Source organism: Elgaria multicarinata, chromosome 1, assembly GCF_023053635.1.
Source record: "Elgaria multicarinata webbii isolate HBS135686 ecotype San Diego chromosome 1, rElgMul1.1.pri, whole genome shotgun sequence".
Lineage (NCBI taxonomy): Eukaryota > Metazoa > Chordata > Lepidosauria > Squamata > Anguidae > Elgaria > Elgaria multicarinata.
Window position 1 is genome coordinate 217,773,409 of NC_086171.1, and position 18,132 is coordinate 217,791,540.

At 47.2% G+C, this 18,132-nt stretch overlaps 1 protein-coding gene across 1 annotated transcript in view; it reads left to right on the forward strand.

The window, feature by feature from the left end:
* LOC134413319 (bactericidal permeability-increasing protein-like) overlaps positions 1 to 17,353 on the forward strand; it is a 31,581-nt gene extending 14,228 nt beyond the window's left edge. The window contains exons 7-15 of the mRNA XM_063147489.1: positions 260 to 351; positions 2,776 to 2,952; positions 3,574 to 3,633; positions 5,911 to 6,078; positions 7,243 to 7,310; positions 7,839 to 7,881; positions 10,185 to 10,248; positions 12,455 to 12,531; positions 16,505 to 17,353. Coding sequence (XP_063003559.1) covers positions 260 to 351; positions 2,776 to 2,952; positions 3,574 to 3,633; positions 5,911 to 6,078; positions 7,243 to 7,310; positions 7,839 to 7,881; positions 10,185 to 10,248; positions 12,455 to 12,531; positions 16,505 to 16,546 — 791 coding nt within the window. The 3' untranslated portion in view covers positions 16,547 to 17,353. The remainder of the gene's footprint in view (positions 1 to 259; positions 352 to 2,775; positions 2,953 to 3,573; positions 3,634 to 5,910; positions 6,079 to 7,242; positions 7,311 to 7,838; positions 7,882 to 10,184; positions 10,249 to 12,454; positions 12,532 to 16,504) is intronic.
* Positions 17,354 to 18,132: the final 779 nt, after the last annotated feature.

Here is an 18,132-nt window from a genome sequence, read left to right on the forward strand (position 1 = left end):
AGCCCTACTTTCAACAAAGGCTAAGAATGTATTCATCTATGAGGGAGAAACATGAATGCCACTACCAGGCCCCATGGAAGTGGCTTTGGGCCTTTATGACACTATGAACCACACTGGTCACTTGCAGTAGAACCGTGTGTGTGTGTGTGTGTGTGTGTGTATTCCTTCATCAACTATCGGTTCTCATACTAGAAGGAGCGTGCCCTCTTGTCATCATCCCGACGGTGTTTCCTGAAAGTGTCTTATTTTTCCTCCTCAGTCACGACAAAGATTGATAACGTGTCCGGGATCGATTACTCCCTGGTTGGGCCTCCAGTTGCTACAAACAGTGAAGTAGACCTGAAACTGAAGGTAAGATAAGCAAGGAAGCCCGGAAAGCTTCCGGTTTTCGATGGTCACGAACTTCTTCTCTGTTTGCAGGTAGAGGATCCCATTTTCCGGTGATCCCATGCAGAAATCTGGCACTTTAGGGAAAGTGTTGAGCTTCCAGTTTTCTTCCAATATCATAGAATCATAGAATAGCAGAGTTGGAAGAGGCCCACAAGGCCACCGAGTCCAACCCCCTGCTCAATGCAGGGATCCACCTTAAAGCATCCCTGACAGATGGTTGTCCATCTGTCCATTTGCTAACTTTCTCCTTTTGGGGAATTATTATTATTATTATTATTATTATTATTATTATTATTATTATTATCAAAAGTATGCAAAATTTAAAAACCGTAAAAAACATAAAAAAACAGTATAAAAACAACAGTATCCATTTAAAAACAACAATTCTGGGGTCCATTAAAAACAAACTTAACATTGTTAAATGCTGTTAAAATGCCTGGGAGAAGAGAAAAGTCTTGACCTGGCGCCGAAAAGATAACAATGTTGGCGCCAGGCGAGCCTCATCGGGGAGATCATTCCACAGTCAGGGGGCCACCACTGAAAAGGCCCTCTCCCTTGTTGCCATCCTCCGAGCTTCCCTTGGAGTAGGCACTCGGAGGAGGACCTTAGATGTTGAGTGCAGTGTACGGGTAGGTTCATGTCGGGAGAGGCGTTCCGTCAGGTATTGTGGTCCCAAGCCATGTAGGGCTTTATAGGTTAAAACCAGCACCTTGAATTGGGCTCGGAAACATATAGGCAGCCAATGCAAGCGGGCCAGAATCGGTGTTATATGCTCAAACCTCCATGTTCCAGCTATCAATCTGGCCGCCTCGTTTTGCACAAGCTGCAGCTTCCAGACCATCTTCAAAGGCTGCCCATGTAGAGGGCATTGCAGTAATCTAATTTGGAAGTTACCAAAGTATGGACAACTGAAGCTAGGTTATTCCTGTCCAGACAGGGGCGTAGCTGGGCCACCAACTGGAGTTGGTAGAAAGCACTCCGTGCCACCGAGGCCACCTGAGCCTCAAGTGACAGTGATGGTTCTAGGAGAACCCCCAAGCTACGAACCTGCTCCTTCAGGGGGAGTGCAACCCCATGCAGAACTAGTTGAACGCCCCCCATCCGATCAGTGGGACACTAGTTGAAATTTGCAGGCTAGTTCCTGAGCCTGTAGACCAGCCTTCCTCAACCTGGGGCGCTCCAGATGTGTTGGACTGCATCTCCCAGAATGCCCCAGCCAGGTGGCTGGGGCATTCTGGGAGTTGTAGTCCAACACATCTGGAGCGCCCCAGGTTGAGGAAGGCTGCTGTAGACAGAGGATGGTCTGCTTTCAAGAACTGACGGTAGTGTGATGAAAGTCCCCGTGGTCCATGCTATCCTGCTTGCCCGGTTTTCCTCTCCAGCGGCTGCCCCTCCTCAGACAGGCTGTACAAGGTTTTGTAGCACTTCAGCAATCAATAAATGTTAGGACGTACAGAATACTGGTGCTTAAAAAAAAAATCAATGAATGGGTCAAGGTGGTTTAGTTTTGGTTTTTCAGAAAGCTCTTTCTTAACGTCGCAGGTTAAGACTGGGATTTTGAACGACAGCTTTGCATTTTAAAAATGATAATCCATTTGTAGAAAAAATCTTTTCGACTCTAATTAAAGTGCAGCCAGCATGTCATGGAAAGAAACAACGGTTGCCTGTCTCAAAATTCTTGCAGCAGAGAGCAACCAGGATAATCAGGGGTCTGGAAACAAAGCCCTATGAAGAGAGACTGAAAGAACTGGGGGGGGGATCTACACTACTGCTTTTAAAGCTCTTTAAAGCACTTTGAAAACGTTTTGAAAACTGTATATGCCGTGTGTCCTGGGCCCCAACAGTTGTCAAAACTGTTATAAAGCGCTTTAAAGCAGTAGTGTAGATCCCCCCCCCCAGGCATGTTTAGCCTGGAGAAGAGAAGATTGAGGGGAGACATGAGAGCACTCTTCAAATACTTCAAAGGTTGTCACACAGAGGAGGGCCAGGATCTCTTCTCGATCCTCCCAGAGTGCAGGACACGGAATAACGGGCTCAAGTTACAGGGAGCCAGATTCTGGCTGGACATCAGGAAAAAACTTCCTGACTGTTAGAGCAGTACGACAATGGAACCAGTGACCTAGGGAGGTTGTGGGCTCTCCCACACTAGAGGCCTTCAAGAGGCAGCTGGACAAGCATCTGTCAGGGATGCTTTAGGGTGGATTCCTGCCTTGAGCAGGGGGTTGGACTCGATGGCCTTGTAGGCCCCTTCCAACTCTGCTATTCTAGGATTCTATGAAGGCGAAAGGGGTGAGTGGTGGTTCAGTTGGGTTGTTGAGACAGCTTCACTGCCGTTCTGCTCTCTTCACCTGTCTTCCTTATTTTTTTGGTTTTGTCTGCCATCAGGGCGAATTCTTTTCCTTCACCCACCGCTCTCCTGCCCCTTTTCCACCGCCTCCTTTGGATTTCCCTGTGGATCACGACCGCATGCTCTATTTCGGGATCTCCACTTACTTCTTCAACACAGCTGGCAATGTATACTACAATGCAGGAGCCCTGACTTTTGTGATCACCGATGACATGGTACGGAGGAGCGGGAGCCGGGCTTGCAGGCAGGACTTTGCCGAAGAGGGTCAGCATGGGGACGCAGGGAACCAGGGCTCACGGGCTCAAAGCCCCAGGACGTTATGATTAACAGGGATGAAGACATCATCAGACACACACACACACACACACACACACACACACACACACACGAGCAATAAATGAGCAATAAAACTTCTTGATGGTAAGACCTGTTCAATAGTAGAACAGTTTACCTATAGAGGTTGTGGGTTCTCCATCTCTGGACAGCCATCTCTTATGGATGGTTTAACTAGTTTTACTGCACATTCAGAGGGTTGGACTAGATTATCTTTCTGGCCCCTTCCAACTCCACAATTCTATGAAAATTAATTAATATTAAAATATTATGAATAATTTACATAAAGAGAATTCTGGTGCATCCGGGTTGATGCTGCTCAGAAAACAATGCTTGTATGTTCCACAACTGAATTTTGGCTTTGACAGTAGGTTCTGCAGCTAAGGTTCAGCTAGGGCCATTGGTAGGAAAGCAAAAGGTAAATTGAGGGGGCTGAACCGACTTCTTTCCCGGATTGTAGCTTATATCTCTCATTGCCTAAATGTCTGTTTTTCCTGCTGCAGATTCCCAAGGAATTCCAAATCCGGCTGAACACTAAAGACTTTGAACCCTTCATTCCACAGGTTATCTCTTGGCATTAAGCTTCTTTCATGACAGATTCCATTAAAAAAAAGAGTAATGATGAATTGCTGAATGATTAGTGGGGGGAGGGACGGGGAGTGTGCTAGCTGTTTGTGGATCTGTTTGTGGATTTCTCCAATCCTCAATTCCCCAAGTTATGAGATAACGACATCAACTTTGCCCTCCACGGTCACACTTAAGATGGAATTGGGCACAGATCTGTTGCAAATATGTGAAGACGAAAAGCATTTACTTGTGTTGTGCCCTTTCTTGCCCAAAGAAAACAAAAGCTTTTAAGAGCCTCCCCTGGCATTCTTGCTGCTTGGAGGAAGTGGAGGAGAGCACCCAGCAGTTTTCTGAACTGCGTTGCCTTTAAATATATATTGCTTCAAATGGGTTTGAAAAGTATTGCAACCCAACTGTGTGCTGGGGCAAACCCTTGTGTTGCAAGACAACCTGACCTCAAGCCAGCTTTTTGGATTCATCAGAGCAAGGAGGCCCCATGAAACGTTGGATGCACTCCTGCCCCCACCAATATATGTGGAGTGATGTCATCTCAGTGGAGGGAGGGCGCACCAGGCTTCCCAGACACAGCCCATGTCAAGAGCCCTCAATCCAGACAAGACGGAGGTACTATTTGCGGGTGGTTCATCTGTCCGGTGAGGTGATGTTTCTCCTGTCCTGGACGGAGTTGCACTCTCCCTAAAGGATCGGGTCCGTAGTTTGGGGGTGCTCTTGGATCCAGAACTGTCACTTGAGGCACAGGTGAACTCAGTGGCAAAGAGCATCTTTTATCAGCTTAGGTTGATATACCAACTGCGCCCTTATCTGGACAGAGATAGACTAGCTACAGTGATCCATGCTCTGATAAACTCTCATTTGGATTACTGCAAGGCGTTATACGTGGGGCTGCCTTTGAAAACGGTCCGGAAACTTCAACTGGTACAAAACAGGGCAGCCTGTTTACTAACAGGGACTGGCTGACGAGACCACATCACGCCAGTCCTTTTCCAGCTTCATTGGCTGCCAGTCCAGGTCCAGGCCAGATTCAAAGTGCTGGTATTGACATTCAAAGCCCTAAACGGTTTGGGGCCAGGCTATCTGAAGGAACGCCTCCTCCCATATGTACCTGCCCGGACCTTAAGATCATCTACAGGGGCCCTTCTCCGTGAGCCCCTGCCAAAGGAAGTAAGGCAGGTGGCTACTAGGAGGAGGGCCTTTGTGTTTTTAGTTTGTTGGTTGTTTTATTAAGTTCTTCATGGTTTTAATTTTTGTGAACCACCCAGAGAGCTTTGGCTAGAGGGCGGTATAAAAATGTAATAAATAAATAAATAAATAAATAAATAAATACAATTTTAAGGCTGGGAGGGTTCAAGGCAATCCAATACTAAATTTAAATTCCAAAGGGATCCAGATATAGTTCATGAATATTATAGAATGGTAGAAGAACTTGACCTTTAGTATCCAGAGCTCATCCTCTTCACGCTCAACCTCAACTCTGTCTCCCTCCTTCTCCATCTGCACACACATGTGAGCTCTCGATTCAGTTCAGATGAAACTCTGTTCCAGGGGCACAGCAAGTACTCAGTTCCTGGGCCCTAGAAGATGGGTGATACCTCTCCCTCTTCTTTACCAAGCAGCCTTGACTACAACAGCAGTCTTATCTTGCCCGGACATCCCTGGGAGGGTGCACCCCACCCACCACCAGCCAGTATAAGGGGGCTCTAGCCCTGCTGCCCAGACCCCTTCCAGACCCCCTGTCCCACTCTATCACTGATGGGTGCACTGGGATTGCCCATGAATCATGAGTCCATACTGGTTCCACAGGCCCAAAGGGGAGAGAAGGATTCTGAGAAGTTCTATTCATTTTGTTATTCCATGGTTCCATAGAGGATGCCTGCTTATTCTTCGGGGAGAACTATAGGGGGGGGGGGAGTGTCACTTTTGGAGTGTCAGAGTGACGTGGTCCCTTTTTAATCCATGATAGTGCCCCAGGTCACAAGAGTTTGGGGAAAGTTGGGCTAATGGATAGGAATTTTTTAAATAACAAAGACACCTTTATCTGGGGCCATGGGTAGACCAGGCCTATATCCCAGGATTGTCCCAGGATCATCCCTGTGCATCCAAATGACACACAGGGGATCCCGGGAGCAGGCAGGGACGACCCCTCCATTTGCCTGGGATAATCCTCAGGTCTAGCTACGGCCAGGGTCTCACTTCTTCAAGAGATCATAGTGGAGTAGCTGTGTAAGAATGCTGTCTTTGTTCTTTACCCGTAGTTGAAGGAGCGGTACCCCAACATGCCAATGATGCTCAAAGTCTTGCCTTCTTCTGCTCCATCTCTGATGATCACACCTGAAAGTCTGTCACTGACTCCTTCAGTCGATGTTCAAGCATTTGCCATTCTCCCCAATTCTACCCTGGCTCCCCTGTTTGTGATTGGTGTGGTAAGTTTAGGATACACATTGCTGCCAGTGGTAAACATTTTGCAGCTCCTTCCGACCTGGTCATTGAAGATTTTCAGATGGGGAGAAAATCGCGTTTCCTTACCATCGCTCTGCTCCCTGCTTCTCTTCTGCAATAGAAACGAGCAGAATCACACAGAAGAAAGGGGAAGAAAGCAGCGACCACGTGGCCCATTCGGTTCAATGGGACAGTGCCCTCTAGTGGGCATTTTGTAGCACAACTTCTCCTGCACAAAGCAGGAATTTATGACAAATATTGTTATAGTTCAGAAGAGTTGGGTTTTTGGAGTCTTATTTTGTAACAAAAAGAACTGCAGAAGGAGCAGGAGATGCACAGGAGGATTACTGTGTCATCAAAAGAGTGTAGGACATGGAACAACGGGCTCAAGTTAAAGGAAGCCAGATTCCAGCTGGACATCAGGAAAAACTTCCTGACTGTTAGAGCAGTACGACAATGGAATCAGTGACCTAGGGAGGTTGTGGCCTCTCCCACACTAGAGGCCTTCAAGAGGCAGCTGGACAACCATCTGTCAGGGATGCTTTCGGGTGGATTCCTGCATTGAGCAGGGGGTTGGACTCGATGGCCTTGTAGGCCCCTTCCAACTCTGCGATTCTATGATTCTATGATCCATGAGTGGCCAGTCATGAGCATGCTATAAAATGCTCATCTAAGAAAGCTCAGTGTCCTAAACCTCCTCTTCCATCTCCATCTTCATCATTTTTGAGGATCCACACTTCTGCCTGTTTCCATTTTTATTCCCAGACTCTTAGAATAGCAGAGTTGGAAGGGGCCTACAAGGCCATCGAGTCCAACCCCCTGCTCAACGCAGGAATCCACCCTAAAGCATCCGTGACAGAGGGTTGTCCAGCTGCCTCTTGAAGGCCTCGAGTGTGGGAGAGCCCACAACCTCCCTAGGTAACTGATTCTATTGGTTACCTTCTTTCTTAATTTTGTACATGTCCACTTCTTTTTACCCACAAATGTCTTCTCAGACGTCTCCCCACTCCCTTCATTTTTTAGCTTTCTAATGCTTTTTTTTTTGCAAATATCTCCATACCCAAAACAATTTTAAACCATTTGGTATGATTTTTAAAGTTGTTGATATGTTTGCAAAGCAGGCTCATCTTGCTTCTCTTTGATTCCAGGCAACCACCATTTCGGCCAACGTTACTGTCAACGCTACCATGATCTTTGGCTCCCTGAAACTTGGCAGGTGAGCAATAGGGGTGAAGTTCTCTACAATGGTGCTGTACCATCTTCATACCAGAAAAAATATCTTTGTTTGCCTAATGAGGGGCACCAAATATTTATTATTTATTTATTTATTTATTTATTACATTTCTATACCGCCCAATAGCCGGAGCTCTCTGGGCGGTTCACAAAAATTAAAACCATTCATAATATAAAACAACAGTATAAAACCATAATATAAAATATTGTTACTTAGGTAATACCCTGAAAATTCACTTGACTTTAAGCTTGCTTACATGGCATGGGAATTGTGGCTCGTGTGATCTGGGTTTGAACACACTGGACATTTGTTATGTTTTCATTTATTTCTATGCCACCTTTCAGCCAGAAAGGTCCCCATAGGATGCAGAAGCACAAATGACAAAAGGATCACCAGCAGCCATTACAGTGTGACTTGCTCCACTGACATGGCTCAGTTCATCTTGCCCTACTGACTCTTTCTAATGCATTCGAAAACCCATTGCTTTCTCTTTCCTTTACCCTCATGTAGGTTGCAGCTGTCCTTGAAGCACTCAGATGTTGGGTTCTTTTCAGTAAGATCTTTTTGGTGTCCTAAATTTCATGACCCATAGTCTTCTTGTGTGATCTTGAGGGATTCCTGACTGTTAGAGCAGTACGACAATGGAATCAGTGACCCAGGGAGGTTGTGGGCTCTCCCACACTAGAGGCCTTCAAGAGGCAGCTGGGCAACCCTCTGTGAGGGATGCTTTCGGGTGGATTCCTGCATTGAGCAGGGGTTTGGACTCGTTGACCTTGTAGGCCCCTTCCAACTCTGCTATTATATTATTCCAGAGTCATAGTCAGAAGGTCCAGTTCTCAGTGAGATGAATGAATGGACTGGGGCTTACCGGTCTTCTTCCATGAGCCCATTCTCCCCAATATCCTTCTCAACCATCTGGGGATACACACAAATGCTGTCCTGTTTTGAGGCTGGCCAGCACCCTGGTCAAGGCTCAGATAGTCCCAGGTATAAACAAAGAGAGAAGCCAGCCCAGTCCAAGGTCATACACAGGAATCCAAATAGCGTAGCAGGGAAAGGCAGGGGCAAGGTCAAAAGCAGTCCAGAGGAAGATTCACAGAAGTCAGTTGTGCCAAGTATAAAAGCCAGTCAGGGGTGTCCAGGAGGGTGGTCTCGGTGGGTCGTCGAGGGTCCAGTAATCAGCAAGGTCCGGAGAAGCAAGGTGACACACTGAGGTTAACTCGCAGTTGTCTGCAGCATAGATCAGGCTCTAGCTGTGCTGATTTATAGCTGGTCGTTAATCAGCACAGCTGGCAAATTAGGTCAGCGTATTGCTTTTAAGGAGGCCCCACACTGTGGCTTCTTCTTGCTTCTCAGCTGCTTGTGTCTGAGCCTAGGCTGTTTGGAGGGATGAATCACCTCCAGCTCTGCCTCCTGCATTTGTGGGGAGTCCATGAACGAGACTGGAGGGACCGGGCTACTCTTCTAATGGTTTCAGGGGGGTGCTTCCAGCTCTTTGCCTAGCTCCGGATGGGGCCCATTGTGCTGGCTCTCCGCCTCCTCTTCCTCCAGGTAAGGCATGACAAATGCCTTCTCAGTCCTCTAGGGAGGTTGTCTTCATGGCGATGAGTTACCACCGCCTCCCCCTTCAAACCCATGCTTTCCCTCGCCGGGTGTGGTGTCGGGTAATACTGATGCCGAGGAAGGAGTTTGAGGTTTCTGGGCAGCCATCTGGGTCCTGGAGCCACCCCCACTCTCTTCCTGGTGGAAGGTGACCCATTGATGGTCACCTTCCACCAGGCTCCACCTGGCCCTGGAGTGACATTACATAGCAGAAGCGGAGTGTTGACGTCGCTCTGTTTGAAAAAGTCAAAGTGAATCCCTGACTTTTTCAAAACGCAGCATCGCGGGGAAGCCCTGCAGTAGCTGTGGACCTGCGCTTGCGTCGTCTAACTGACGCAGCGCAGATCCGCAGCCATCGTGGGGTCTTCCCCCATGTATAGACAGCCCCTTGGTGGGAGATTCAGAACAGATAAAAGGAGGTTCTTCTTCACACAGTGTATAGTTAAACTATGGCATTCGCTACCACAAGATGTAGCGATGGCCCCCAATTGGGATGGCATTAAAAGGGGACGAGACAAATTCCTGGAGGAGAAGGCTATCCATGGCTACTAGACGTAATGTCTATATATTAGTTCCAGTAACCCGTTGCTGGGGAGCATGGCCAGGAGGGTGCTACGGCACTCATATCCTACTTGAGGGTTGCCCATTGGGGCGTTTGGTTGGCCACTGTGCAAGCAGAACGCTGGACCAATCCAACAGAGTGTCACCTAGCACGGCTCTTCTTCAGTTCTTGGGTCCTACCTGTTGGCTTGCAATTGCTTCAAATACTTAAAAGGTTGTCACACAGAGGAGGGCCAGGATCTCTTCTCGATCCTACCAGAGTGCAGGACACGGAATAACGGGCTCAAGTTAAAGGAAGCCAGATTCCAGGTGGACATCAGGAAAAACTTCCTGACTGTTAGAGCAGTGCGACAATGGAATCAGCGACCTAGGGAGGTTGTGGGCTCTCCCACACTAGAGGCCTTCAAGAGGCAGCTGGACAACCATCTGTCAGGGATGCTTTAGGGTGGATTCCTGCATTGAGCAGGGGGTTGGACTCGATGGCCTTGTAGGCCCCTTCCAACTCTGCTATTCTATGATTCTATGATTCTATGCTCAAGTAGTATAGACCAAGGCAGACGTGGAGCCCCACAAAGGTAAGCTTTCCTGCAGCAGGGTAAAAGTTGTGGTTGTGAGGGGATTCGTGGACTCACGGCTCCCTTCCCGTCCTTTTAATCTTGATTTCCCATTTCTGCTTTCTCTCCCAATGCCCAGGTACAACTAATAGAAGTTCTCATGAACTACTTTGCTACAAGCAGCCTCATGCCCCAAATTAATGGTAAGGACTGGGTCTCATTGCTGTGCAAAGTGCACAACTATAAACTTTTATTTATTTATTTATTTATTTATTTATTTAATTTCTATACCGCCCAATAGGTGGAGCTCTCTGGGTGGTTCACAAAAATTAAAACCATTCAAAGTATAAAACAACAGTATAAAACCATCATATAAAATACAATATAAAAGCTCAACCAGATAAAAACAGCAGCAATGCAAAATTACAAATTGAAAACACCAAGTTAAAATTTATTTATAGACTGTTAAAATGCTGGGAGAATAAAAAGGTCTTCACCTGGCGACAAAGGAGTACACTGTAGGCACCAGGTGGACCTCTCTGGGGAGCTCATTCCACAGCCGGGGTGCCACAGCAGAGAAGGCCCTGCTCCTGGTAGCCACCTGCCTCACTTCCTTTGGCAGGGGCTCGCGGAGAAGGACCCCTGAGGATGACCTTAGGGTCCGGGCAGGTACATATGGGAGGAGGCGTTCCTTCAGATAGCCTGGCCCCAAGCTGTTTAGGGCTTTAAATGTTAATACCAGCACTTTGAATCGGGCCTGGACCTGGACTGGCAGCCCATGAAGCTGGAAAAGGACTGGCGTGATGTGGTCTCGTCGGCCAATCCCTGTTAGTAACCGTGCTGCCCTGTTTTGTACCAGTTGAAGTTTCCGGACCATTTTCAAAGGCAGCCGCACGTATAACGCATTGCAGTAATCCAAACGAGAGGTTATCAGAGCATGGATAACTGTAGCTAGTCTATCTCTGTCCAGATAAGGGCGAAGTTGGTATATCAGCCTAAGCTGATTTCATTTCTTATCCCTACAGTTCTGTGAAGTAGTCCTTCATTATGGCCATTTCATTGACCAGGGAAGAGAGGTAGAAAGGTTCACTTTCCTCGGGCTTCCCAGAAAGCCCCTGGATGGGGTTGGATCCCAATGCAGTATTTGGTAGACATCACTGAGGATGTAATATGATACATTCCTTGAAGAAGGCAAAGGGGCCGCCATTTGGATCTCAAAGAACGAGAGGAGGGTGGAAGGAGGGAAAGGCTGAAGTTGAAACAAGGTGGAAAATCCCATCAGTCTGGAAGAGAAGTACAGTGGACAAAGGCAATGTGGGCAGATGCCATCTCCATCCCGTCCTGATCTTCTTCTCATTAGCTTACCAAGGACCAAACAGGAATGGAGGAGTCTGGCCTTGGGCATGTAGGAGAAACTGGTACACCAGAGAGGATACTCCCCCATGGACAGCTCTCCCAGAAGAGAAAAGAGAATCCAACATTTGCTCGGTGGACCAATTGAATCAATTTTCCAATTTACATAATTGCTACAAATACCGTCCAATTCTCTAAATGAGTGATTTATTGCACCTTGTGATTGGCCACTCATGGAAGTTTGCAGGTCCACTATACAAGTTGTCAATGTCCAGAACGTCTCCTGCGCTATCCCCTGGAAATCTCACTTTTTATAAAACTCAATGTGGGAATAGCCAGGAAATAGCAGGATCTCCCGGTGTGTAAACACAGCATTGCACTATAATTATGCCACTAGATGGCACAGTCTTATTAAACTGAAAGGAAATGGATGGAGCACAGAGAGAGGGGAAATATTCAATTTCAAACCACGTAGCCACCTGTGGTCACCCATGTAATGGGGCCAATCATAATCCCAGAAAGAAAGCGGGAACAGAAAGCCCCAGTAAGGTAGGATTTTTTAAAATGTAAAGAAGCTTCTAGTGAGCTCCAATGGTTTGAAACTGGATAAGTGTTCACTGTTTCCACGCAAAAAATAAAATTAAAAAACCGCCTTGGCATCTGGTGAACAGTCACAATCCTTTTGTGTTGATTTGTTTAAAGCAAGTTTCTAGTTCTCATGGCTAATGCACAGATATCTGGAAATGTGTGGAGCTGTCTGAACTGTGAAGATCGTCTTCAGGGCTCTGAGTGGCTCCTTCTGGATGGGAGAGACAAAGACAATTTCAGCATAAAGACATAAAAACAAAACCAACCAACCAGCAATAAGTTGTATGATACATTTAGATTGCAGAATTTGGCTTTTCTTCTCAGAGAATCTCAGGGAGGGCTAATATAGCCCTGGTGCGAGGAAACAAATGTGCACAGTTGGAACGGAGGCTGCCATTCCTCCACTCTGCCTCCACCTGGCTGCCCCTTCTGCTTCATCCCATGACTTCCGTGAATTTTACATTCCAGCACGACTGGCCAAGGGATTCCCTCTTCCTCTCCCAGACGATGTGCAGCTCTCCAGCATCGTCTTCCAGCCTCACCAGGTGGGTGATCCCTCAGCGCGTTTGCAAAAGTGCTGATACTAAAATCAGAGTTCAGGGGAAGGGCCCTGAAAAATCAGGTGAAGCCCACATGCTGATGCTATCCCAGAAGGCTCAGCTGCGCCACCTGCCGTGCACATTTATTTATTATTTATTTATTTAAAACATTTGTATCCCGCCCTGTATCACTCGGATCTCAGGGCAGATGAACTACATTGAATCATAGAATAGCAGAGTTGGAAGGGGCCTACAAGGCCATCAAGTCCAACCCCCTGCTCAATGCAGGAATCCACCCTAAAGCATCCCTGACAGATGTCCCAAGTAGTTGCAATGCGTAATGTGAGGGATGCCCTGGGATCCCTTGGAACATTACAAAGCATGCTGGGAGAAAATTCCCATCATACATGGGATGAGAAATGCTCCCTGACCACCATGGGCCTCACCTGAGTCACTGGAACAGAAAATCACCAAGTTCTTCCAATCAGAAATTGCAGGGCTGACTCACCTGGTGTGATGGGGGATACTTGGCTCAGCAATACTACAAACGAGAAGGATCTTGGAATTGTTGTAGATCGCAAGCTGAATAGGAGCCAACAGTGCGATATGGCTGCAAGAAAGGCAAATGTTATTTTGGGCTGCATTAATAGAAGTATAGCTTCCAAATCACGTGAGGTCCTGGTTCCTCTCTATTCGGCCCTGGTTAGGCCTCATCTAGAGTATTGCGTCCAGTTCTGGGCACCACACTTCAAGAAGGATGCAGACAAGCTGGAGCGTGTTCAGAAGAGGGCAACCAGGATGATCAGGGGTCTAGAAACAAAGCCCTATGAAGAGAGACTGAAAGAACTGGGCATGTTTAGCCTGGAGAAGAGAAGATGGAGGGGAGACATGATAGCAGTCTTCAAATACTTAAAAGGTTGTCACACAGAGGAGGCCCAGGATCTCTTCTCGATCCTCCCAGAGTGCAGGACACGGAATAACGGGCTCAAGTTAAAGGAAGCCAGATTCCAGCTGGACATCAGGAAAAACTTCCTGATTGTTAGAGCAGTATGACAATGGAATCAGTTCCCTAGGGAGGTTGTGGGCTCTCCCAGACTAGAGGCCTTCAAGAGGCAGCTGGACAACCCTCTGCCAGGGATGCTTTAGGGTGGATTCCTGCACTGAGCAGGGGGTTGGACTCGATGGCCTTGTAGGCCCCTTCCAACGCCGCTATTCTATGATTCTATTATCTATCTGCCCTTTACAGAATGGGCAGAGCCTTCCTCCAGCTGCTCATTTTATTCAAGACGTGCAGTGATAAATAAATATCCCTCCCAAGAGAGGAAAGTGATTGAAGCAGCCTTGTTAAAATTATTAACCACAGGTGTGCTGTTCTATTCAACCCTATTTAAAAACCTGTCCTGACCTACTATGAAAACCCTTTTTAATAGTTGGATAATATATATATATATATGAATGTATTGCAAAGAACGTTAAGATGCTTTATTCAAAGGTAGACTATAATGTTTAAAAGGGATCCCATGCTGTTTTGGGACTGGTGTGAGGCCAGGGGAAGAACCAGGGATTAACAGTGCAATCCTCTGTATAGAATGCTAGAATCCTAGAATAGCAGAGTTGGAAGGGGCCTACAAGGCCATCGAGTCCAACCCCCTGCTCAAGGCAGGAATCCACCCTAAAGCATCCCTGACAGAGGGTTGTCCAGCTGCCTCTTGAAGGCCTCTAGTGTGGAAGAGCCCACAACCTCACCAGGCAACTGATTCCGTTGTTGTACTGCTCTAACAATCAGGAAGTTTTTTCCTGATGTCCAGCTGGAATCTGGCTTCCTTTAACTTGAGCCCGTTATTCCGTGTCCTGCACTCTGGGAGGATCGAGAAGAGATCCTGGCCCTCCTCTGTGTGACAACCTTTCAAGTCTTTGAAGAGTGCTCTCATGTCTCCCCTCCATCTTCTCTTCTCCAGGCTAAACATGCCCAGTTCTTTCAGTCTCTCTTCATAGGGCTTTGTTTCCAGACCCCTGATCATCCTGGTTGCCCTCCTCTGATGTCTAATCAGAAGTCAGTCCCACTCCGTTCAATGGGATTTACTCCCAAATTACCTGCTGAAGTGTACTGAATCAGAGAAACAATGTTGTTGGAGGGCCATTTCACAAAACTCTATCTCCTCCAGTTACGGGACATCATTGGTCATCTGAGGGCATGCTCCTGATAGTTCCACATGGACCTATGGCCCAACTGGCGTCCACCAGGAGCAGAGCCTTCAGTGTGGTGCCCCCTTTTCTTTGGAATTCACTGCCCCTGGAGGTCAGGCAAGCACCAACACTGTGCTGCTTCCAGTGCCCCCCAAAACAGCTGTTTTAAAATGAACAATTTTAAGATCTGTTTTAATCTTTTAATCTTCTTACTGTTTTATTTCTTATGATCACCACTCCAAATTCTATTTATATGTGGAGTGGTATATAAATATGGTAAATTAATAAATAAATAAATAAAATTGTTTCCCCCCCCCCGCCCTTTTTTAAAAAAATTGAATCACTCTTTTCCCCCAGATGTCAGAAGAGTGCGAGATAATATACTGAAGCATTTCTCTGTCGCATCTGCTCCAAGGGTGAGCAGAAGTTTACCACTCCTGGATTTCTGATTCAGGAGGGAATGGGGGGCATCACCCCCTCATTACATGGCCAGATGCTACAGAGAAATGGCTCCTCTTCCTATGAAATTGCCACTTTGCAAATTATTGGTCTTGTTCACTCGCTTAAAAGCGAAAATGATACGACCTGCTAGCAATAATGTTTTGTCCGAACTGGTGGTGATAGGAAATTGGGACAGAGGTTGCCTTAGTCCTTATATCTGTCCGAGAATTGTGCAAATGCAATATCAGGGCCATGTCCTCTGTATCCTCAGTCCTTCCTCCCTGTTTCCGTTGCATTTGGGTGCTTCCCTTTCCTCAGTCTAAGAGGGGGAGGCTGCATTCAGCTGCTAACGAATGGGTTAGATGTTCATTTATAATTAACATCTTTGGCACAAGCCCAGGAACATTTTGGAAGTTCTGCCTGAGCAAGTCAACGGAGCGGAAATCTCCGAGTGTGGGATTTATTTAATTATTTAAAGCACCTTTTCCATGCTCTTCCACAGAACGTGGGAAAGAGGAGGTCTGGCACTGGGAGGGCGGGGGGAGAGAGAGGGAGAGAGAGAGGGGGAGAGAGAGAGAGAGAGAGAGAGAGAGAGAGAGAGAGAGAGAGAGAGAGAGAGAGAGAGAGAGAGAGAGAGAGAGAGAGAACATTGTTGTACACAGGAGGACAGGGATTTCTCCTGAATCGCAAGGTGTTGAAATCCCCCTCCCCAAGACATAGCTGCTAACTATGCAATTATAGTAATTTATAGTTTGGCCCTCACACGCCACTTTTTAAAAGCTCCAAGGTTCTTATAATGACCAGCTTGAATGGAAACAGCTGAAGGAGAGCCAACTGAACTGATGAAGAGGCACCACACTCCCATATCTGCCTTCCCTGCAGCCCGGATTTGCCCCCACCTCACACGCACACCCCGTTTGCATCCATAGGAAAGCATCTGGACTCACACCAAAAGGGTTGGGTGCCACCGGTGGCCACAGGTGGGTCCTTCCCTCGGGTGGACAGGCAGCAGTGTCTACTCAGGGCGTCTTGCACTGCACTCACAATGCACACGCTTGGTAACTGGGAGACATCATCAGGCTAGTCCACATTCCCAGTTTAAAAAGGCGCCTCTCAGTTACCTGCAGCAGCCTTCCCCAACCTGGTGCCCTCGAGATGTGTTGGACTACAGGTCCCAGAATCTCCCAGCCCGCTATGCTTGTAGTCAAACACATCTGGAGAACACCACATTGGGGGAAGGCTGACCAACAGAGGAGCAGGCATGGCCAGAGAAAAGGAAGGATTGTGTGTTTCTGTCCTTGTTGGCCAAATGGAGATCCTTCTCACAGTTGCCTTCTTATACCTTCTAAAGGATTTTCTGCACTTTGGAGCTGATGTTCGCTACGGTCAGTGAAGAGGCAGAAGACAGGAAGAAGGAAGCAGTGACCAAGATGCAATGACAAATATTGCTCTTCTTTCCACTTCTGCTGCAAAGTTTTGGACTTTGGATTAGAACGAAATCTCCCCCAAGAACGGACCTCTTGACTACCCTTTGCCCTCTGTGGCAAATAGGGTGCTGCCTTCGTTCCTGTCCTTTCACTTGCACATGGCTTCGCTCAAATTCCCCAAGCATATGCCTTCAAGCCCAGATGAATGAGCTTCTCTGGGGGGTTGCTTCTCTTGGACATCAGAAGTCGTGGAGTTGGAAGCAGCCTCTCTCTCCCTGGCTCTTGGTCCTTTGCACAGGCACTGTGTGGAGCCTTAGCTGGGCTTCAGCCTTGCACTGAATGGGCAGCAGAGCAAATGCTCTGGGGAGGGGGCTGGAGAACTGAGAGCTCCCAGCTGTGCTGCAGTGGCTGCACTCCGCGAAAGGCCTCCCTCATTGGCTTCAAATCACCCTGACTTCTGACGCTCACATTGGCTTCCCTTTCCCTACCGACGGAGGTGCAGATCCAGATGTGGCGATGGCTCCTGGCTTAGATGGCTTTATGTCCATGGAGGAGGGAAAACTTCTCCCAGGCATTTCACAGCATTGAACAACATGAGCTGAGTTTGTTTGTTTTAATGGATCCCAGAATAGCTGTTTTTAATAAGGATACTGTTGTTATATGCTTTTTATGTTTTTAAACTTAGTATATTTACTGTTTTTCACTTTTGTAAACTGCCCAGAGCACTTCGGCTATGGGCGGTATATAAATGCAATAAATAAATAAATAAACAAGCTATCAGTCATGCTAGCTAAGTGAAACCTGCATGGTCAGAGGCTGTCCATCTGCTCGGCATGAAGAACCGGAAAGCACCTTCACGCCTTGCTCTGATTTGCTGCAACTAGAAGCAAAGCACTAGATAGCCATCTTGTTTGATCAAGCAAAACAAGTATTTTGTTTCCAGGTGCATTTCCCCTGAGAAAGCATACAGTTTTAACTTCTTTAACATTTTTTTTTTGCCCTTTACTTAGAGTTGGTACTGGTGAGTCTCAAATTGCTTGGTGCCTTTTTTAAAAAAGTCCCCCATCCAGAATTGCACGGGGCCATGCATCCCCCGGGTCTCCATAGATTAATTACAGGTGCCTCTCTTGCATGAGTACATAAGCTGAAGCCCTACAGGGTTAGTTCCATGGTCCCTCAAGCTCTGTGGGCCCTGGGACATAAGAGAAGAAATGCAAAGCCAGAAATCAAGTTAATCCACTCCCTGGAAAATACTCTCACTTCTCTGCACCCTTTGTGGAGGTCAGTGCCAATGAAAGGGCCTTCAAAGCACAAAGGATCTACAAAGCTTTTCACTGTCTAGCTCCTTCCTATCTCTCCTCTCTCCTCTCACACTATTGCCCCGCTCGTGCTCTTCGCTCCTCTGATGCCATGTTTCTCACCTGCCCAAGGGTCTCTACTTCCCTTGCTCGGCTTCGTCCATTCTCTTCCGCTGCCCCTTACGCCTGGAACGCTCTTCCAGAACATTTGCGAACTACAAGTTCAATCGCAGTTTTTAAAGCTCGGCTAAAAA